Source organism: Myxine glutinosa, chromosome 4 (assembly GCF_964187855.1).
Source record: "Myxine glutinosa chromosome 4, kmMyxGlut1.1, whole genome shotgun sequence".
In the NCBI taxonomy this organism is placed as follows: Eukaryota; Metazoa; Chordata; class Myxini; order Myxiniformes; family Myxinidae; genus Myxine; species Myxine glutinosa.
In genome coordinates this window covers 188,576,626-188,599,398 of record NC_136264.1, presented here as the reverse complement: position 1 = coordinate 188,599,398, position 22,773 = coordinate 188,576,626, and the positions used below count along the sequence as shown (strand labels likewise).

The window sequence follows — 22,773 nt, the reverse complement described above, 5'->3', positions numbered from 1 at the left end:
TTGTAGATGATCTTCCGGACAGTCGAATGATTGATTTAAAATTGTTTTGGAGATCTTTTTAAATCATTTCCCAGACTCGTAGGCATCTATAACCTTCTTTCTGAAGGCCTCAGAGAGCTCTTTTGATCTCGGCATGGTGACGCCGCACCTTTCAACAACAAAGAGCAAACCAAACGAAATGTCTGAGGTTTAAATAAGACAGGTTCCTCCAAGATCCTCTCTAATGATGTTCTACTCATTTGCACCTGAGCTGGTGCACCTGTTTATAATTTTAGGTATTTGAATTAGTGATAAATGTAGGGGTGTACTTACTTTTTCCACATGCGAAATTTGCATTTATGTTTATTTAAATTATACAATGGACTACAAAATGTAAATGTTTCATGATATTTGTTATATTATATCACCTTTATCTGTCAATATTGTTGAAATGAAGATCAAATAGCTGTATGTTGAAATATGATGAAAAAGTCAAAACTTTTCAGGGGGTGTACTTACTGTTTCACATGACTGTATGTACACATATATGTATATATATATATATATATATATATATATATATATATATATATATATATATATAGATATATATATATATATATATATTGTTACGTGTGTGGGGGTACGTAATGAAAACCCTAGTCGATATAGAATTGTGTAGGTTTAGAATGCTCCGATGATCCGAAGAAGAAGAAGCCCACATTCATGTAACGAAGTAGGGAAGCCATTAGGCCGAATGTCCGTATTAGCGTTTGTGTGTCTCCATACAAGGGAACTATGATAATTTGGTAGGGCTTAAGAATAATCCCCAGTGTGTAATTAAGTGTGTAAGCATGGTGGTGGCAGCTTAAGAATAATCCCCAGTGTGTAATTAAGTGTGTAAGCATGGTGGTGGCAGCTTAAGAATAATCCAAAGCCCGCTTGGAGTTTGGAAAAAAGCACCTAAAGGACTCTCAGACTGTGAGAAACAAGATTCTGTGGACTTTCGTGTGTCTTTCACTGAGGAGAGGCTTCCGTCTGGCCACTCTGCCATAAAGGCCAGATCGGTGATGTGTTGCAGTGATGCATGTCCTTCTGGAAGTTTCTCCCATCTCCACACAACACACATCATCTCTGGAGCTCAGCCAGAGTGACCATCGGGTTCTTGGTCACCTCTCTTACCAAGGCCCTTCTCCCCCGATTGCTCAGTTGGGCCGGGGGGCCAGCTCTAGGAAGAGTCCTGGTTGTTCCAAACTTCTTCCATTTAAGAATTCTGGAGGCCACTGTGCTCTTGGGAACCTTCAATGCAGCAGAATTTTTTTTTGTAGGCTTCCCCAAATCTGTGCCTCGACACAATCCTGTCTCTGAGCTCTGCAGGCAGTTCCTTCGACCCCATGGCTTGGTTTTTGCTCTGATATGCATTGTCAGCTGTGAGACCTTTTATAGACAGGTGTGTGCCTTTCCAAATCATGTCCAATCAATTGAATTTACCACAGGTAGACTCCAATCAAGGTGTAGAAACATCTCAAATATGATCAAGAGAAATGGGAGGCACTTGAGCTAAATTTCAAGTGTCATAGCAAAGGGTCTGAATACTTATGTAAATGTGATATTTCTCCCGGGGGAGGAGTTATATTTTCTTTTTTTCAGGTTTTTCTTTTTAATAAATTTGCAAAACTTTCTAAAATCCTGTTTTCTCTTTGTCATTATGGGGTATTGAGTGTAGATTGATGAGGGAAAAAATGAATTTAAATGATTTCAGCATAAGGCTGCAACATAACAAAATGTGAAAAAAGTGTCGGGGTCTGAATACTTTCTGAATGCACTGTATATTGTGCAAAGGTGTTTTGCCCCAAAGCAATATATATATTTATTCATTTACATATATTCATATATACGGTAGTTTTCGGCATGTAAATGTGTTTTGGGTATTTAAACATACTCTTAAACATGCCCTCACTGATGTGTAAAAGTTTATTTGTTGTTTAAACGATTGTAATAAGGTTTTGATCCACATTAGATAACAATCACTCTTCTGCTGATAGGTAACTAACTGAACGGGTGATCATGGCACGATTAGCGATTCTCCCTTTGTCTTTCTTAAATTGGGCCCAATGTGTCTCCACTCACTGATAATAGGATTCAGCTCAGAATCATGATCCCAGACACCTGTGGACACTCCATGGCCAGGACAGAGGGGGAGATGGTGAAAAGAAACTGCTGTATCAACACGATCGGATGAAAGATGTGATTTTCGGAGCAGGCGACAAAAGAGAGGAAAGGGAAGATGTGGTGGTGAAGAGCGGGGGGAGGGAGGAGGCAGTGATGGATTAGAAGTGAGAAAGTTCAACTCAGGAAGGAGGGAATGGTAAAAATAGAGAAAGGGGAAGGAACATTTAAAAATCAACCTTGGCCAGTGGGAAAGAAGGTGGAGAGGGGAGGGGTATTTTGATTGGTCTATTTTGAGATTTTCAAACAGGGTGGTTGGTGAGGTTTACAGGGAAATGGGAATTTGAAGAGAGAAAGGGGAAAGGTGCAGAAACGTTTAAGGATGTACCAGGTGCTTGCTCTCCAGGATGTGAGAATTATCTGGCTTCACCTGATGACACATTGTAAGAGCGATGACACACTCTTCATGAATTGCATGTTCACCTGGTCACTTGTACCTTCACAAACACCTGTCGTGCTGCTGTCACTCTTATATTCCTCAATAAGATCTATCAAGGTCCATATACAGGACACAGAGTGTCTTACTCCCGATATGCTCACAAACAGATGACTTGCTTCCTCCATCTCTAATCAATAAAACTTTCACCAGTGCTTCCACGACTTCGTGTGAAATGTTTTCTTTTCCAAACAAAACCACAGCCATTTGTAAGATTGCACAAAGAAATGCAGACGGACCAAGATGCTGTGATTTAGACCATATTTCAAGGGAGGGATCAACCAGGTCCCAGCTGAGGGTCACCAGTGGTCAAAACTTTGGACCTTGACAAAACCCATCAGATAATGTCGCTACCAGGTTTTTCTGGGGGGTAACTTTACAAGTTCAGCACCTGCTGGTGGTTCATAAAAAATTCCAATGGACACCTTTCAGAATGACATCTTAACTGATTTCTGGACGACAAAAACAAATGGCTTTTGAGAAAAGCTCAAGCTTAGCCATGGTTGGTACAGTTCTGTAGAGACAAAAAATAATTTTGTATACAAGATCGAGGCTCGTGTAAGAGTTAACATTCATCACAAAAAGACAAACTGACACATAAAACATAAGATAAAGGGAGCGGGAGACAAAATGGGGAGAGAGAGGGAAGCACACAAGTACAACAGTAGAGAACAGGGACATCGGGAGATCTGTGGGAAGGAGAGAGCTTGGGGGGAGGAGGCACGGGAAGGGGGGAGGGGGTGGGAGAGGTATAAACCACATGGACACTGCTTGGACTTCCAGGAAAGAAGTCGGTATTTCAAAAAAGTGGATCTGGTGTGAATTAACGGGGGTAGAAAAGATCAAGGTTTTGGATGGGGGAAGACAAGAGATGATGGTGATCAGGTGTTTTAAAGACCTGGAGGGAGGAGTGGGATTGAAGAGTGAGGGAGTTTGTTCCAGAGGCGGGAGAAAAGAGGAATGAAAGAGTGAAGGTGAGCAGAGAGCCTAGATTTTGCAGTTTCACCAGAAGAGGGTTGCTGGCAGATCTTGTGCGACCTGTAGGAATATTTGGGGGACAGAGCACAGAGAGAGCTGGTGGAGCAAGGCCGGAGAGGAGTTGGTAGAAGACAGAAAGACCACCAACCTGCTGTGGTGAGTGAGTGAAAGGCCCTCAGAATCAGCTTCATCGCGGGAGATTCCAATGATTCTGAAAGCTTTGGTTTCAACACCGTGAAGCCGAGCTAGGTGTGAGGCAGGAGCACCAGCCCAGAGGGGAGAGCAGTATTTCATCAAGCTGTGGATGAAACTTTGTATATGGTGAGGAGCTCAGGTGTGCCAAGGAAGGACTTCGCATGACGGAGGATGGCCAGTCGGCGACTGGCTTTGGAGGCCAGCTTGGAAATGCGGTTTTCCCAGGAAAGATCATGGCAGATAGTGAGACCCAAAAGCTTCAGTGACAGAACTTCTTAGAGAGGTTTGTTCAGAAAGTAGATGGGAGGGTTGGCCAGTCGGTCTTTTAGAATAGACATCGTAAGAGTGTGAGATTTGTCAGGATTGAAAGACATGTTCCACTTGTTTGACCAGTCTGTGATTTTGTTCAGGTCTGCAGAGAGTGAGGAGGCTGCAGACAGCCGATCTGAGGGATGAGGTATGGATCTGCAGAGAGTGGAGTCATCAGCAAAGTCCTTGGGTGGTCTTGCGATATTCAGATATTCATATTCAGATATTCAGATATTAGATATTCATTGAGTAATCCAGCAATCAGTAACAATCCTAAACTAAATGGTATACCCATCTGCCCCACCAAAATGCCATGGTATCACCACTGTTTTGGAAATGTTTCACTTATCTATTTATACCTTGGGTTGAGACCTGAGGAGGAGGATCTGCATCAGGCACTGGTTTTGAGGTTTGTGGGTCTGCTTCCTCTGTTTCCGCTGCTGTCTTTTCCTCGGAGATAGCAACACTAACTGCATCTGGAGGTGCAGTCTCTGCATCCACGATACATGTAGCAGGTAGCATGTTATGATCATACAAGTCTACTTATATCTACATATAGTCTACAGGTCTACAGGTTATATAGTCTACAGGAGGTATCACATCTGAAGCTTGAACGGCACTCGGTGCACTCGATATAGAACGGCACTCGGGAGAGCACATACTCCTCCACGCTGAACAGTTTACGTTTTGTACCATACTGGTGGCCATAGATAGGCCAGATCTGCATCCGGACATGAACCAAAATCTAACCGGCTTCGTATTGTTACAACTAACCAACTCGTCCACCAAATTTCGTCCGAATCCGTCCACAACTTTTTGAAATATCATGCTATATATTATTTTGGCCCCATTTCTCAATGGTAAATAATCACTGAGAAAATAATTTTTTAAATCTCGTTTCTCCATCTGTATTCGGAGTTTCACCAAAATCGAATCGATTTGTCCTTGTCATACGCCCAACCTGTCCACCAAATTTCGTCCAAATCCGTCGACAACTTTTAGAAATATCATGCTATATATTATTTTGGCCCCATTTCTCAATGGTAAATAATCACAGAGAAAATATATTTTTTAAATCTCGTATCTCCATTAGTTTTCGGATATTCACTAAAATCGAATCGATTTGTCCTTGTCATACGCCCAACTAGTCCACCAAATTTTGTCCGAATCCGTCCTCAACTTTTAGAAATATCATGCTATATATTATTTTGGCCCCATTTCTCAATGGTAAATAATCACAGAGAAAATAATTTTTAAAATCTCGTTTCTCCATCTGTATTCAGAATTTCACCAAATTCAAATCGATTTGTCCTTGTCACACGCCCGACCTGTCCACCCAATTTCGTCTGAATCCGCCGACAACCTTTTGAAATATCATGCTTTATATTATTTTGGCCCCATTTCTCAATGGTAAATAATCACAGAGAAAATAATTTTTTAAATCTCGTTTCTCCATCTGTATTCAGTTTCATCAAATTCAAATCGATTTGTCCTTGTCACACGCCCAACCTGTCCACCAAATTTCGTCTGAATCCGTCCTCAACTTTTTGAAATATCATGCCATATATTATTTTGGCCCCATTTGTCAATGGTAAATAATCACAGAGAAAATAATTTTTAAAATCTTGTATCTGCATCTGTATTCGGATATTCACCAAAATCGAATCGATTTGTCCTTATCACACGCCCAACCTGTCCACCAAATTTTGTCCGAATCCGTCCTCAACTTTTTGAAATATCATGCTACATATTATTTTGGCCCCATTTGTCAATGGTAAATAATCACAGAGAAAATAATTTTTAAAATCTCGTATCTCCATTTGTATTCGGATATTCACCAAAATCGAATGGATTTGTCCTTATCACACGCCCAACCTGTCCACCAAATTTCGTCCGAATCCGTCCTCAACTTTTTGAAATATCATGCCATATATTATTTTGGCCCCATTTCTCAATGGTAAATAATCACAGAGAAAATAATTTTTAAAATCTCGTATCTCCATCTGTATTCGGATCTTCACCAAAATCGAATGGATTTGTCCTTGTCATACGCCCAACCTGTCCACCAAATTTCGTCCGAATCCGTCCTCAACTTTTTGAAATATCATGCCATATATTATTTTGGCCCCATTTCTCAATGGTAAATAATCAGAGAAAATAATTTTTAAAATCTCGTATCTCCATCTGTATTCGGATCTTCACCAAAATCGAATGGATTTGTCCTTGTCACACGCCCAACCTCTCCACAAAATTTCGTCCGAATCCGTCCTCAACTTTTTGAAATATCATGCCATATATTATTTTGGCCCCATTTCTCAATGGTAAATAATCACAGAGAAAATAATTTTTAAAATCTCGTATCTCCATCTGTATTCGGATCTTCACCAAAATCGAATCGATTTGTCCTTTTCCCAAACCCAACCTCTCCACAAAATTTCGTCCGAATCCGTCCACAACTTTTTGAAATATCGTGCTATATATTATTTTGGCCCCATTTCTCAATGGTAAATAATCACAGAGAAAATAATTTTTAAAATCTCGCATCTCCATCTGTATTCGGATCTTCACCAAAATCGAATCGATTTGTCCTTTTCCCAAACCCAACCTCTCCACAAAATTTCGTCCGAATCCGTCCACAACTTTTTGAGATATATTTAATTTATATTATGATTTCTAAATCACTTAAGAATTAAAAAAAATTCCCGTATCCGGATCTGGATCTTCACCAAAATCTAATCATTTCGTCCTTGTCCAAAACCCAACCTCTCCACAAAATTTCGTCCGAATCCGTCCACAGCTCTTTGAGCTATCCTGTTCACAAACAGACAAACAGACAGGGGGAAAAACATAACCTCCTCCCTCCCACCTTCGGTGGTGAAGGTAGCAACAACAACCTTCACCATCAACTCCAAAAGTATCAGCAATGTAAGTTGCTTCTGGTGTACATACTCTTAGTGGGTTTGTCACGGCAGACTCGGAAGAGACAGCAGGCCGGACAGCAGCAACAGCAGCCAATAACGATGAGGGCGACAATGAACGACAGAATGGAAACCACGACCCCAGCAAGCATTGGCAAGCTACAAAGAGAGGGGCAGGAGGTGTGATGAGATTACAAGCAGGTAACATTGCAGTGATAATACGTGCACGTATCATAGTGACCACGGTATATGCAGGTACCATGATGGTCATAATGCATGCAGGTATTATTACATCCACGATACATGATGAAGGTAATGCAAATTTTTCAGTCAAGTTTCAAAAAGTTTTCACAAAGTTTTCATGAAGTTAATTAATTACATTTATAAACAGGATCATAGATAATTAAATTGATATATGTGGGAAAATTACACGCCCAGACCAGGAATAGAACAGAAAGGAAATACAAATAATAGGAAATACAAAAACAAAATAGGAAATAGGCCTCTGGTGGTATGACGTCATAATTATCATTAAAATATTCTACCGTAGGAGACGCTGCTATGGTCAAAATTTCGTGTCCATTGGACTAACAGTTGCAGAGAAAATAATTTTTCATGCTGATCAGATCAAGCATTGTACTTATCGAAATATGACGTCATATTTCATAGTGAAGTGAAGGCACCGTCATCGTGAAAGCATGATGACATCATCATTAACATGTCTTATTCCCCATGGGGAGTACTTGACAATGAGCCCTGTTTCAATTTCCTCCATTGAGCAGTTTCAGAGATATAAAGGTTGACAACGGTTGTCAAGAAAATGAATTTTAAAAATGCATACACGCACGTACGCACACACCCCACAGCCCACACGTACCCCACACGTACCCCACACGTACCCCACACAAACGCAACTGATTGCCCAACCCTGCCTTTTGCTTTGTGAGCGCAGGGTAAAAATGTTCTGTTACCAAATGTACTTTCTCAACAAGGACACAGAGGTAGTGGTTAAAGTGGTAAACCAACCTTGTTATCTCACCCATTCAGTTGCCCACCCACAGCCACCCAGACTATCTATTCCCTGCCAGTGTTACTGCTCGCTTGAGGTCGTGAGTTTTGTTTTGTTTGGGTGTTCCAAATTGCAGCAGAAATTGTTTGATTTCCTCCTTTAACAAGTTTCAAAGTTATCGATCAATATTTTTGAACAACAGGAACAAAAAAAAATTGACTTGGAAAGACATGTTTGTGTGATGTGCGTAAAGACGTTGTTGCTGTAATAGATACAAGAGTTAGGACAGGTGAAAGTGTGCACCTTAAGCCCGACGAGTTGCACGCTCTCTGAGTGATCCATTTGATCCTTCTGGCATGAGTAGTGCAGCAGTATCGTTGGTGGCACGTCCCACAGCAGAACTCCAGACGACCACAGGAGCGAGTGGGTATGTCAATTCCATTGAGGTTCCGGTACCATAGGCAACTCTCTGTTGCTCGTGTCGGCGTCCATCCTGAAGGACAGCAAAAAAAGATGTTATTGGGGCAAGAAAACAAGAAATCATTGTCCGAGGAACCGTGACATTCTTACCTGCCTTGAGTGGTGTTTGCACTGCGGATGCTTGTCCCAGAAAATGTCTGAAACATATCATACTCCGAACGGGTTTCACGCGTACGGACAAAAGGCAGGGATTTTTAGGACCAAAGCAGGGATTTTTAGTCCCCAAGCAGGGATTTTTAGGACCAAAGCAGGGATTTTTAGTCCACAAGCATGGATTTTTAGTCCCCAAGCAGGGATTTTAAGTACCCAAGCAGGGATTTTTAGCCAACAAGCAGGGATTTTTAGCCAACAAGCTGGGATTTTTAGTCCACAAGCATGGATTTTTAGTCCACAAGCATGGATTTTTAGTCCCCAAGCAGGGATTTTAAGTACCCAAGCAGGGATTTTTAGCCAACAAGCATGGATTTTTAGTCCCCAAGCAGGGATTTTTAGTCCCCAAGCAGGGATTTTTAGTCCCCAAGCAGGGATTTTTAGTCCCCAAGCAGGGATTTTTAGTCCCCAAGCAGGGATTTTTAGACCCCAAGCAGGGATTTTTAGTCCCCAAGCAGGGATTTTTAGTCCCCAAGCAGGGATTTTTAGTCCCCAAGCAGGGATTTTAAGTACCCAAGCAGGGATTTTTAGCCAACAAGCATGGATTTTTAGTCCCCAAGCAGGGATTTTTAGTCCCCAAGCAGGGATTTTTAGTCCCCAAGCAGGGATTTTTAGTCCCCAAGCAGGGATTTTTAGTCCCCAAGCAGGGATTTTTAGTACCCAAGCAGGGATTTTTAGTCCCCAAGCAGGGATTTTTAATCCCCAAGCAGGGATTTTTAGACCCCAAGCAGGGATTTTTAGTCCCCAAGCAGGGATTTTTAGTCCCCAAGCAGGGATTTTAAGTACCCAAGCAGGGATTTTTAGTCCCAAAGCAGGGATTTTTAGTACCCAAGCTGGGATTTTTAGTACCCAAGCATGGATTTTTAGTCCCCAAGCAGGGATTTTAAGTACCCAAGCAGGGATTTTTAGTCCCCAAGCAGGGATTTTTAGTCCCCAAGCAGGGATTTTTAGACCCCAAGCAGGGATTTTTAGTCCCCAAGCAGGGATTTTTAGTCCCCAAGCAGGGATTTTTAGTCCCCAAGCAGGGATTTTTAGTACCCAAGCAGGGATTTTTAGTCCCCAAGCAGGGATTTTTAGTCCCCAAGCAGGGATTTTTAGACCCCAAGCAGGGATTTTTAGTACCCAAGCAGGGATTTTTAGTCCCCAAGCAGGGATTTTTAGTCCCCAAGCAGGGATTTTTAGACCCCAAGCAGGGATTTTTAGTCCCCAAGCAGGGATTTTTAGTCCCCAAGCAGGGATTTTTAGACCCCAAGCAGGGATTTTTAGTCCCCAAGCAGGGATTTTTAGTACCCAAGCAGGGATTTTTAGTCCCCAAGCAGGGATTTTTAGTCCCCAAGCAGGGATTTTAAGTACCCAAGCAGGGATTTTTAGTCCCAAAGCAGGGATTTTTAGTACCCAAGCTGGGATTTTTAGTACCCAAGCATGGATTTTTAGTCCCCAAGCAGGGATTTTAAGTACCCAAGCAGGGATTTTTAGTCCCCAAGCAGGGATTTTTAGTCCCCAAGCAGGGATTTTTAGTACCCAAGCTGGGATTTTTAGTACCCAAGCAGGGATTTTTAAGACCCAAGCAGGGATTTTAAGTACCCAAGCAGGGATTGTTAGTACCCAAGCAGGGATTTTAAGTACCCAAGCAGGGATTTTTAGTACCCAAGCAGGGATTTTTATTCCCCAAGCAGGGATTTTAAGTACCCAAGCAGGGATTTTTAGTACCCAAGCAGGGATTTTTAGTCCCCAAGCAGGGATTTTTATTCCCCAAGCAGGGATTTTAAGTACCCAAGCAGGGATTGTTAGAACCCAAGCAGGGATTTTTAGTACCCAAGCAGGGATTTTTAGTCCCCAAGCAGGGATTTTTATTCCCCAAGCAGGGATTTTAAGTACCCAAGCAGGGATTTTTAGTACCCAAGCAGGGATTTTTAGGACCAAAGCAGGGATTTTAAGTACCCAAGCTGGGATTTTTAAGACCCAAGCAGGGATTTTAAGTACCCAAGCAGGGATTTTAAGTACCCAAGCAGGGATTGTTAGTACCCAAGCAGGGATTTTAAGTACCCAAGCAGGGATTTTTAGTACCCAAGCAGGGATTTTTAGTCCCCAAGCAGGAATTTTTATTCCCCAAGCAGGGATTTTAAGTACCCAAGCAGGGATTTTTAGTACCCAAGCAGGGATTTTTAGGACCAAAGCAGGGATTTTTATTCCCCAAGCAGGGATTTTTAGTCCCCAAGCAGGGATTTTTAGTCCCCAAGCAGGGATTTTTAGACCCCAAGCATGGATTTTTAGGACCAAAGCAGGGATTTTAAGTACCCAAGCTGGGATTTTTAAGACTCAAGCAGGGATTTTAAGTACCCAAGCAGGGATTTTAAGTACCCAAGCAGGGATTTTTTGTCCCCAAGCAGGGATTTTTAGTCCCCAAGCAGGGATTTTTAGGACCAAAGCAGGGATTTTTATTCCCCAAGCAGGGATTTTTAGTCCCCAAGCAGGGATTTTTAGTCCCCAAGCAGGGATTTTTAGACCCCAAGCATGGATTTTTAGGACCAAAGCAGGGATTTTAAGTACCCAAGCTGGGATTTTTAAGACCCAAGCAGGGATTTTAAGTACCCAAGCAGGGATTTTAAGTACCCAAGCAGGGATTGTTAGTACCCAAGCAGGGATTTTAAGTACCCAAGCAGGGATTTTTAGTACCCAAGCAGGGATTTTTAGTCCCCAAGCAGGAATTTTTATTCCCCAAGCAGGGATTTTAAGTACCCAAGCAGGGATTTTTAGTACCCAAGCATGGTATTTTTTGTCCCCAAGCAGGGATTTTTAGTCCCCAAGCAGGGATTTTTAGGACCAAAGCAGGGATTTTAAGTACCCAAGCTGGGATTTTTAAGACCCAAGCAGGGATTTTAAGTACCCAAGCAGGGATTTTAAGTACCCAAGCAGGGATTGTTAGTACCCAAGCAGGGATTTTAAGTACCCAAGCAGGGATTTTTAGTACCCAAGCAGGGATTTTTAGTCCCCAAGCAGGAATTTTTATTCCCCAAGCAGGGATTTTAAGTACCCAAGCAGGGATTTTTAGTACCCAAGCATGGTATTTTTTGTCCCCAAGCAGGGATTTTTAGTCCCCAAGCAGGGATTTTTAGGACCAAAGCAGGGATTTTTATTCCCCAAGTAGGGATTTTTAGGACCAAAGCTGGGATTTTTAGACCCCAAGCAGGGATTTTTAGTCCCCAAGCAGGGATTTTTAGTCCCCAAGCAGGGATTTTTAGACCCCAAGCATGGATTTTTAGTCCCCAAGCAGGGATTTTTAGTCCCCAAGCAGGGATTTTTAGTCCCCAAGCAGGGATTTTAAGTACCCAAGCAGGGATTGTTAGTACCCAAGCAGGGATTTTAAGTACCCAAGCAGGGATTTTTAGTCCCAAAGCAGGGATTTTTAGTACCCAAGCTGGGATTTTTAGTACCCAAGCATGGATTTTTAGTCCCCAAGCAGGGATTTTTAGTCCCCAAGCAGGGATTTTTAGTACCCAAGCATGGATTTTTAGTCCCCAAGCAGGGATTTTTAGTACCCAAGCTGGGATTTTTAGTACCCAAGCATGGATTTTTAGTCCCCAAGCAGGGATTTTTAGTCCCCAAGCAGGGATTTTTAGTACCCAAGCAGGGATTTTAAGTACCCAAGCAGGGATTGTTAGTACCCAAGCAGGGATTTTAAGTACCCAAGCAGGGATTTTTAGTCCCAAAGCAGGGATTTTTAGTACCCAAGCTGGGATTTTTAGTACCCAAGCATGGATTTTTAGTCCCCAAGCAGGGATTTTTAGTCCCCAAGCAGGGATTTTTAGTACCCAAGCAGGGATTTTTAGTACCCAAGCAGGGATTTTTAAGACCCAAGCAGGGATTTTAAGTACCCAAGCAGGGATTGTTAGTACCCAAGCAGGGATTTTTAGTACCCAAGCTGGGATTTTTAGTACCCAAGCAGGGATTTTTAAGACCCAAGCAGGGATTTTAAGTACCCAAGCAGGGATTGTTAGTCCCCAAGCAGGGATTTTTAGTACCCAAGCAGGGATTTTTAGTCCCCAAGCAGGGATTTTTAGTACCCAAGCATGGATTTTTAGTCCCCAAGCAGGGATTTTTAGTCCCCAAGCAGGGATTTTTAGTACCCAAGCTGGGATTTTTAGTACCCAAGCAGGGATTTTTAAGACCCAAGCAGGGATTTTAAGTACCCAAGCAGGGATTGTTAGTACCCAAGCAGGGATTTTTAGTACCCAAGCTGGGATTTTTAGTACCCAAGCAGGGATTTTTAGTCCCCAAGCAGGGATTTTAAGTACCCAAGCAGGGATTTTTAGTCCCCAAGCAGGGATTTTTAGTCCCCAAGCAGGGATTTTTAGTACCCAAGCAGGGATTTTTAGTACCCAAGCAGGGATTTTTAGAACCCAAGCAGGGATTTTTAGTCCCCAAGCAGGGATTTTTAGAACCCAAGCAGGGATTTTTAGTCCCCAAGCAGGGATTTTTAGTCCCCAAGCAGGGATTTTTAGTACCCAAGCAGGGATTTTTAGTCCCCAAGCAGGGATTTTTAGTCCCCAAGCAGGGATTTTTAGACCCCAAGCAGGGATTTTTAGTCCCCAAGCAGGGATTTTTAGTACCCAAGCAGGGGTTTTTAGTCCCCAAGCAGGGATTTTTAGTCCCCAAGCAGGGATTTTAAGTACCCAAGCAGGGATTTTTAGTCCCAAAGCAGGGATTTTTAGTACCCAAGCTGGGATTTTTAGTACCCAAGCATGGATTTTTAGTCCCCAAGCAGGGATTTTAAGTACCCAAGCAGGGATTTTTAGTCCCCAAGCAGGGATTTTTAGTCCCCAAGCAGGGATTTTTAGACCCCAAGCAGGGATTTTTAGTCCCCAAGCAGGGATTTTTAGTCCCCAAGCAGGGATTTTTAGTCCCCAAGCAGGGATTTTTAGTACCCAAGCAGGGATTTTTAGTCCCCAAGCAGGGATTTTTAGTCCCCAAGCAGGGATTTTTAGACCCCAAGCAGGGATTTTTAGTCCCCAAGCAGGGATTTTTAGTCCCCAAGCAGGGATTTTTAGACCCCAAGCAGGGATTTTTAGTCCCCAAGCAGGGATTTTTAGTCCCCAAGCAGGGATTTTAAGTACCCAAGCAGGGATTTTTAGTCCCAAAGCAGGGATTTTTAGTACCCAAGCTGGGATTTTTAGTACCCAAGCATGGATTTTTAGTCCCCAAGCAGGGATTTTAAGTACCCAAGCAGGGATTTTTAGTCCCCAAGCAGGGATTTTTAGTCCCCAAGCAGGGATTTTTAGTACCCAAGCTGGGATTTTTAGTACCCAAGCAGGGATTTTTAAGACCCAAGCAGGGATTTTAAGTACCCAAGCAGGGATTGTTAGTACCCAAGCAGGGATTTTAAGTACCCAAGCAGGGATTTTTAGTACCCAAGCAGGGATTTTTAGTCCCCAAGCAGGGATTTTTATTCCCCAAGCAGGGATTTTAAGTACCCAAGCAGGGATTGTTAGTACCCAAGCAGGGATTTTTAGTCCCCAAGCAGGGATTTTTATTCCCCAAGCAGGGATTTTTAGTACCCAAGCAGGGATTTTTAGTCCCCAAGCAGGGATTTTTATTCCCCAAGCAGGGATTTTAAGTACCCAAGCAGGGATTTTTAGCACCCAAGCAGGGATTTTTAGTCCCCAAGCAGGGATTTTAAGTACCCAAGCAGGGATTTTTAGTACCCAAGCAGGGATTTTTAGCACCCAAGCAGGGATTTTTAGTCCCCAAGCAGGGATTTTTAGTCCCCAAGCAGGTATTTTTTGTCCCCAAGCAGGGATTTTTAGTCCCCAAGCAGGGATTTTTAGGACCAAAGCAGGGATTTTAAGTACCCAAGCTGGGATTTTTAAGACCCAAGCAGGGATTTTAAGTACCCAAGCAGGGATTTTAAGTACCCAAGCAGGGATTGTTAGTACCCAAGCAGGGATTTTAAGTACCCAAGCAGGGATTTTTAGTACCCAAGCAGGGATTTTTAGTCCCCAAGCAGGAATTTTTATTCCCCAAGCAGGGATTTTAAGTACCCAAGCAGGGATTTTTAGTCCCCAAGCAGGGATTTTTAGTACCCAAGCAGGGATTTTTATTCCCCAAGCAGGGATTTTAAGTACCCAAGCAGGGATTTTTAGTCCCCAAGCAGGGATTTTTATTCCCCAAGCAGGGATTTTAAGTACCCAAGCAGGGATTTTTAGTCCCCAAGCAGGGATTTTTATTCCCCAAGCAGGGATTTTAAGTACCCAAGCAGGGATTTTTAGTACCCAAGCATGGTATTTTTTGTCCCCAAGCAGGGATTTTTAGTCCCCAAGCAGGGATTTTTAGGACCAAAGCAGGGATTTTTATTCCCCAAGTAGGGATTTTTAGGACCAAAGCTGGGATTTTTAGACCCCAAGCAGGGATTTTTAGTCCCCAAGCAGGGATTTTTAGTCCCCAAGCAGGGATTTTTAGACCCCAAGCATGGATTTTTAGTACCCAAGCAGGGATTTTTAGTCCCCAAGCAGGGATTTTTAGTCCCCAAGCAGGGATTTTAAGTACCCAAGCAGGGATTGTTAGTACCCAAGCAGGGATTTTAAGTACCCAAGCAGGGATTTTTAGTCCCAAAGCAGGGATTTTTAGTACCCAAGCTGGGATTTTTAGTACCCAAGCATGGATTTTTAGTCCCCAAGCAGGGATTTTTAGTCCCCAAGCAGGGATTTTTAGTACCCAAGCTGGGATTTTTAGTACCCAAGCAGGGATTTTTAAGACCCAAGCAGGGATTTTAAGTACCCAAGCAGGGATTGTTAGTACCCAAGCAGGGATTTTTAGTACCCAAGCTGGGATTTTTAGTACCCAAGCAGGGATTTTTAGTCCCCAAGCAGGGATTTTAAGTACCCAAGCAGGGATTTTTAGTCCCCAAGCAGGGATTTTTAGTACCCAAGCTGGGATTTTTAGTACCCAAGCAGGGATTTTTAGTCCCCAAGCAGGGATTTTAAGTACCCAAGCAGGGATTGTTAGTACCCAAGCAGGGATTGTTAGTACCCAAGCAGGGATTTTTAGTACCCAAGCTGGGATTGTTAGTACCCAAGCAGGGATTTTTAGTCCCCAAGCAGGGATTTTAAGTACCCAAGCAGGGATTTTTAGTACCCAAGCTGGGATTTTTAAGACCCAAGCAGGGATTTTAAGTACCCAAGCAGGGATTGTTAGTACCCAAGCAGGGATTTTTAGTACCCAAGCAGGGATTTTAAGTACCCAAGCAGGGATTGTTAGTACCCAAGCAGGGATTTTTAGTACCCAAGCAGGGATTTTTAGTACCCAAGCTGGGATTTTTAGTACCCAAGCAGGGATTTTTAGTACCCAAGCTGGGATTTTTAAGACCCAAGCAGGGATTTTAAGTACCCAAGCAGGGATTTTTAGTACCCAAGCAGGGATTTTTAGTCCCCAAGCAGGGATTTTTATTCCCCAAGCAGGGATTTTAAGTACCCAAGCAGGGATTTTTAGTACCCAAGCAGGGATTTTTAGAACCCAAGCAGGGATTTTAAGTACCGAAGCAGGGATTTTTAGTACCCAAGCAGGGATTTTTAGTACCCAAGCTGGGATTTTTAGTCCCCAAGGAGGCATTTTTATTCCCCAAGCAGGGATTTTAAGTACCGAAGCAGGGATTTTTAGTACCCAAGCATGGATTTTTATTCCCCAAGCAGGGATTTTTTGTCCCCAAGCAGGGATTTTAAGTACCCAAGCAGGGATTTTTAGTCCCCAAGCAGGGATTTTTTGTCCCCAAGCAGGGATTTTTTGTCCCCAAGCAGGGATTTTTAGTCCCCAAGCAGGGATTTTTAGTCCCCAAGCAGGGATTTTTAGTCCCCAAGCAGGGATTTTAAGTACCCAAGCAGGGATTTTTAGTCCCCAAGCAGGGATTTTTAGTCCCCAAGCAGGGATTTTAAGTACCCAAGCTGGGATTTTTAGTCCCCAAGTAGGGATTTTTAGTCCCCAAGCAGGGATTTTTAGTCCCCAAGCAGGGATTTTTTGTCCCCAAGCAGGGATTTTAAGTACCCAAGGAGGGATTTTTAGTCCCCAAGAAGGGATTTTTATTCCCCAAGCAGGGATTTTTTGTCCCCAAGCAGGGATTTTTAGTACCCAAGCTGGGATTTTTATTCCCCAAGCAGGGATTTTTTGTCCCCAAGCAGGGATTTTAAGTACCCAAGGAGGGATTTTTAGTCCCCAAGAAGGGATTTTTTGTCCCCAAGCAGGGATTTTTAGTCCCCAAGCTGGGATTTTTATTCCCCAAGCAGGGATTTTTTGTCCCCAAGCAGGGATTTTAAGTACCCAAGGAGGGATTTTTAGTCCCCAAGAAGGGATTTTTATTCCCCAAGCAGGGATTTTTTGTCCCCAAGCAGGGATTTTTTGTCCCCAAGCAGGGATTTTAAGTACCCAAGCAGGGATTTTAAGTACCCAAGCAGGGATTGTTAGTACCCAAGCTGGGATTTTTAGTACCCAAGCAGGGATTTTTAGTACCCAAGCAGGGATTTTTAGTCCCCAAGCAGGGATTTTAAGTACCCAAGCAGGGATTTTTAGTACCCAAGCAAGGATTTTAGTCCCCAAGCAGGGATTTTAAGTACCCAAGCAGGGATTTTTAGTACCCAAGCTGGGATTTTTAGTACCCAAGCAGGGATTTTTAGTACCCAAGCAGGGATTTTTAGTCCCCAAGCAGGGATTTTAAGTACCCAAGCAGGGATTGTTAGTACCCAAGCTGGGATTTTTAGTACCCAAGCAGGGATTTTTAGTACCCAAGCAGGGATTTTTAGTCCCCAAGCAGGGATTTTAAGTACCCAAGCAGGGATTGTTAGTACCCAAGCTGGGATTTTTAGAACCCAAGCAAGGATTTTTAGTCCCCAAGCAGGGATTTTAAGTACCCAAGCAGGGATTGTTAGTACCCAAGCTGGGATTGTTAGTACCCAAGCTGGGATTTTTAGTACCCAAGCAGGGATTTTTAGAACCCAAGCAGGGATTTTTAGTCCCCAAGCAGGGATTTTTAGTCCCCAAGCAGGGATTTTAAGTACCCAAGCAGGGATTGTTAGTACCCAAGCAGGGATTTTTAGTACCCAAGCCGAGAATTTTAGTCCTCAAGAAGGGATTTTAAGGACCCAAGCAGGGATTGTTAGTACCCAAGCTGGGATTTTTAGTACCCAAGCAGGGATTTTTAGAACCCAAGCAGGGATTTTTAGTCCCCAAGCAGGTATTTTTATTCCCCAAGCACGGTATTTTTAGTACCCAAGCAGGGATTTTTAGAACCCAAGCAGGGATTTTTAGTCCCCAAGCAGGGATTTTTAGTCCCCAAGCAGGGATTTTTATTCCCCAAGCACGGTATTTTTATTACCCAAGCAGGGATTTTTAGAACCCAAGCAGGGATTTTTAGTCCCCAAGCAGGGATTTTTATTCCCCAAGCAGGGATTTTTATTCCCCAAGCAGGGATTTTTATTCCCCAAGCACGGTATTTTTTGTCCCCAAGCAGGGATTTTAAGTACCCAAGCTAGGATTTTTAGTACCCAAGCAGGGATTTTTAGTACCCAAGCAGGGATTTTTAGTACCCAAGCAGGGATTGTTAGTACCCAAGCTGGGATTTTTAGTCCGCAAGCATGGATTTTTAGGACCCAAGCAGGGATTTTTAGTACCCAAGCATGGATTTTTAGTCCCCAAGCAGGGATTTTTAGTACCCAAGCAGGGATTTTTTGTCCCCAAGCAGGGATTTTTAGTCCCCAAGCAGGGATTTTTAGTCCCCAAGCAGGGATTTTTAGTACCCAAGCTGGGATTTTTAGTACCCAAGCAGGGATTTTTAAGACCCAAGCAGGGATTTTAAGTACCCAAGCAGGGATTGTTAGTACCCAAGCAGGGATTTTTAGTACCCAAGCTGGGATTTTTAGTACCCAAGCAGGGATTTTTAGTCCCCAAGCAGGGATTTTAAGTACCCAAGCAGGGATTTTTAGTCCCCAAGCAGGGATTTTTAGTACCCAAGCTGGGATTTTTAGTACCCAAGCAGGGATTTTTAGTCCCCAAGCAGGGATTTTAAGTACCCAAGCAGGGATTGTTAGTACCCAAGCAGGGATTTTTAGTACCCAAGCTGGGATTGTTAGTACCCAAGCAGGGATTTTTAGTCCCCAAGCAGGGATTTTTAGTCCCCAAGCAGGGATTTTTAGTCCCCAAGCAGGGATTTTAAGTACCCAAGCAGGGATTTTTAGTCCCCAAGCAGGGATTTTTAGTACCCAAGCAGGGATTTTTAGTCCCCAAGCAGGGATTTTAAGTACCCAAGCAGGGATTTTTAGTACCCAAGCTGGGATTTTTAAGACCCAAGCAGGGATTTTAAGTACCCAAGCAGGGATTGTTAGTACCCAAGCAGGGATTTTTAGTACCCAAGCAGGGATTTTTAGTACCCAAGCTGGGATTTTTAGTACCCAAGCAGGGATTTTTAGTACCCAAGCTGGGATTTTTAAGACCCAAGCAGGGATTTTAAGTACCCAAGCAGGGATTTTTAGTACCCAAGCAGGGATTTTTAGTCCCCAAGCAGGGATTTTTATTCCCCAAGCAGGGATTTTAAGTACCCAAGCAGGGATTTTTAGTACCCAAGCAGGGATTTTTAGAACCCAAGCAGGGATTTTAAGTACCGAAGCAGGGATTTTTAGTACCCAAGCAGGGATTTTTAGTACCCAAGCTGGGATTTTTAGTCCCCAAGGAGGCATTTTTATTCCCCAAGCAGGGATTTTAAGTACCGAAGCAGGGATTTTTAGTCCCCAAGCATGGATTTTTATTCCCCAAGCAGGGATTTTTTGTCCCCAAGCAGGGATTTTAAGTACCCAAGCAGGGATTTTTAGTCCCCAAGCAGGGATTTTTTGTCCCCAAGCAGGGATTTTTTGTCCCCAAGCAGGGATTTTTAGTCCCCAAGCAGGGATTTTTAGTCCCCAAGCAGGGATTTTTAGTCCCCAAGCAGGGATTTTAAGTACCCAAGCAGGGATTTTTAGTCCCCAAGCAGGGATTTTTAGTCCCCAAGCAGGGATTTTAAGTACCCAAGCTGGGATTTTTAGTCCCCAAGCAGGGATTTTTAGTCCCCAAGCAGGGATTTTTAGTCCCCAAGCAGGGATTTTTTGTCCCCAAGCAGGGATTTTAAGTACCCAAGGAGGGATTTTTAGTCCCCAAGAAGGGATTTTTATTCCCCAAGCAGGGATTTTTTGTCCCCAAGCAGGGATTTTTAGTACCCAAGCTGGGATTTTTATTCCCCAAGCAGGGATTTTTTGTCCCCAAGCAGGGATTTTAAGTACCCAAGGAGGGATTTTTAGTCCCCAAGAAGGGATTTTTATTCCCCAAGCAGGGATTTTTTGTCCCCAAGCAGGGATTTTTAGTCCCCAAGCTGGGATTTTTAGTACCCAAGCTGGGATTTTTATTCCCCAAGCAGGGATTTTTTGTCCCCAAGCAGGGATTTTAAGTACCCAAGGAGGGATTTTTAGTCCCCAAGAAGGGATTTTTATTCCCCAAGCAGGGATTTTTTGTCCCCAAGCAGGGATTTTTTGTCCCCAAGCAGGGATTTTAAGTACCCAAGCAGGGATTTTAAGTACCCAAGCAGGGATTGTTAGTACCCAAGCTGGGATTTTTAGTACCCAAGCAGGGATTTTTAGTACCCAAGCAGGGATTTTTAGTCCCCAAGCAGGGATTTTAAGTACCCAAGCAGGGATTTTTAGTACCCAAGCTGGGATTTTTAGTACCCAAGCAGGGATTTTTAGTACCCAAGCAGGGATTTTTAGTCCCCAAGCAGGGATTTTAAGTACCCAAGCAGGGATTGTTAGTACCCAAGCTGGGATTTTTAGTACCCAAGCAGGGATTTTTAGAACCCAAGCAGGGATTTTTAGTCCCAAAGCAGGGATTTTTAGTACCCAAGCAGGGATTTTTAGTACCCAAGCAGGGATTTTTAGTCCCCAAGCAGGGATTTTAAGTACCCAAGCAGGGATTGTTAGTACCCAAGCTGGGATTTTTAGTACCCAAGCAGGGATTTTTAGTACCCAAGCAGGGATTTTTAGTCCCCAAGCAGGGATTTTAAGTACCCAAGCAGGGATTGTTAGTACCCAAGCTGGGATTTTTAGAACCCAAGCAAGGATTTTTAGTCCCCAAGCAGGGATTTTAAGTACCCAAGCAGGGATTGTTAGTACCCAAGCTGGGATTGTTAGTACCCAAGCTGGGATTTTTAGTACCCAAGCAGGGATTTTTAGAACCCAAGCAGGGATTTTTAGTCCCCAAGCAGGGATTTTTAGTCCCCAAGCAGGGATTTTAAGTACCCAAGCAGGGATTGTTAGTACCCAAGCAGGGATTTTTAGTACCCAAGCCGAGAATTTTAGTCCTCAAGAAGGGATTTTAAGGACCCAAGCAGGGATTGTTAGTACCCAAGCTGGGATTTTTAGTACCCAAGCAGGGATTTTTAGAACCCAAGCAGGGATTTTAAGTACCCAAGCAGGGATTTTTAGAACCCAAGCAGGGATTTTTAGTCCCCAAGCAGGTATTTTTATTACCCAAGCAGGGATTTTTAGAACCCAAGCAGGGATTTTTATTCCCCAAGCAGGGATTTTTATTCCCCAAGCACGGTATTTTTAGTACCCAAGCAGGGATTTTTAGAACCCAAGCAGGGATTTTTAGTCCCCAAGCAGGGATTTTTAGTCCCCAAGCAGGGATTTTTATTCCCCAAGCACGGTATTTTTATTACCCAAGCAGGGATTTTTAGAACCCAAGCAGGGATTTTTAGTCCCCAAGCAGGGATTTTTATTCCCCAAGCAGGGATTTTTATTCCCCAAGCAGGGATTTTTATTCCCCAAGCACGGTATTTTTTGTCCCCAAGCAGGGATTTTAAGTACCCAAGCTAGGATTTTTAGTACCCAAGCAGGGATTTTTAGTACCCAAGCAGGGATTTTTAGTACCCAAGCAGGGATTGTTAGTACCCAAGCTGGGATTTTTAGTCCGCAAGCATGGATTTTTAGGACCCAAGCAGGGATTTTTAGTCCACAAGCAGGGATTTTAAGGACCCAAGCAGGGATTTTAAGTACCCAAGCAGGGATTTTTATTACCCAAGCTGGGATTTTTAGTACCCAAGCAGGGATTTTTAGTCCCCAAGCAGGGATTTTTAGTCCCCAAGCAGGGATTTTTTGTCCCCAAGCAGGGATTTTTTGTCCCCAAGCAGGGATTTTAAGCACCCAAGCTGGGATTTTTAGTACCCAAGCTGGGATTTTTAGTCCCCAAGCAGGGATTTTTTGTCCCCAAGCAGGGATTTTAAGTACCCAAGCGGGGATTTTTAGTACCCAAGCAGGGATTTTTAGTCCCCAAGCAGGGATTTTTAGTCCCCAAGCAGGGATTTTTATTCCCCAAGCAGGGATTTTTTGTCCCCAAGCTGGGATTTTTAGTCCCCAAGCAGGGATTTTTAGTCCCCAAGCAGGGATTTTTGAACCCAAGCAGGGATTTTTAGTCCCCAAGCAGGGATTTTTAGTCCCCAAGCAGGGATTTTTAGTCCCCAAGCAGGGATTTTTAGTCCCCAAGCAGGGATTTTTATTCCCCAAGCATGGTATTTTTTGTCCCCGAGCAGGGATTTTAAGTACCCAAGCTAGGATTTTTAGTACCCAAGCAGGGATTTTTAGTACCCAAGCTGGGATTTTTAGTCCCCAAGCAGGGATTTTTATTCCTCAAGCAGGGATTTTTTGTCCCCAAGCAGGGATTTTAAGTACCCAAGCTGGGATTTTTAGTACCCAAGAAGGATTTTTAGCCGGAGTGTCCGGCACACACTGGTCTACAATTTCTAAGAGATGTTCACAACCTAGAGGCACATGGAACAGTCGGCTCAAGGGACCCCATCTTGAGGTGTTTGTTTCCCACTAGGATCAAGGTTTCTAAAAAATTTCTGGGGAGACTCCAAAATAATCTGATTTCCTGAGAATTTCCACTTCGCCTGAGCTCCAAATGGAATTTATTGCAGAATTTAATTAATATATCTGTTCGAATTTAATGCCTTATACGTCTTACAGTCTCTTTTTGAACAATATTTGGGACCTTAAGTACTTGGGTATAAAACAGAGATTGAGGATCAT

The 22,773-nt window shown here is 43.2% G+C and overlaps 1 protein-coding gene across 1 annotated transcript in view; it reads right to left on the bottom strand.

Moving 5' to 3' along the window:
- Positions 1 to 22,773, bottom strand: part of LOC137426290 (protein shisa-4-like) — a 54,425-nt gene that overhangs the window by 31,121 nt on the left and 531 nt on the right. The window contains exons 2-4 of the mRNA XM_068114945.2: positions 8,357 to 8,546; positions 7,076 to 7,203; positions 4,486 to 4,617 (exon numbers count right to left, since the gene is read on the bottom strand). Coding sequence (XP_067971046.1) covers positions 4,486 to 4,617; positions 7,076 to 7,203; positions 8,357 to 8,546 — 450 coding nt within the window. The remainder of the gene's footprint in view (positions 1 to 4,485; positions 4,618 to 7,075; positions 7,204 to 8,356; positions 8,547 to 22,773) is intronic.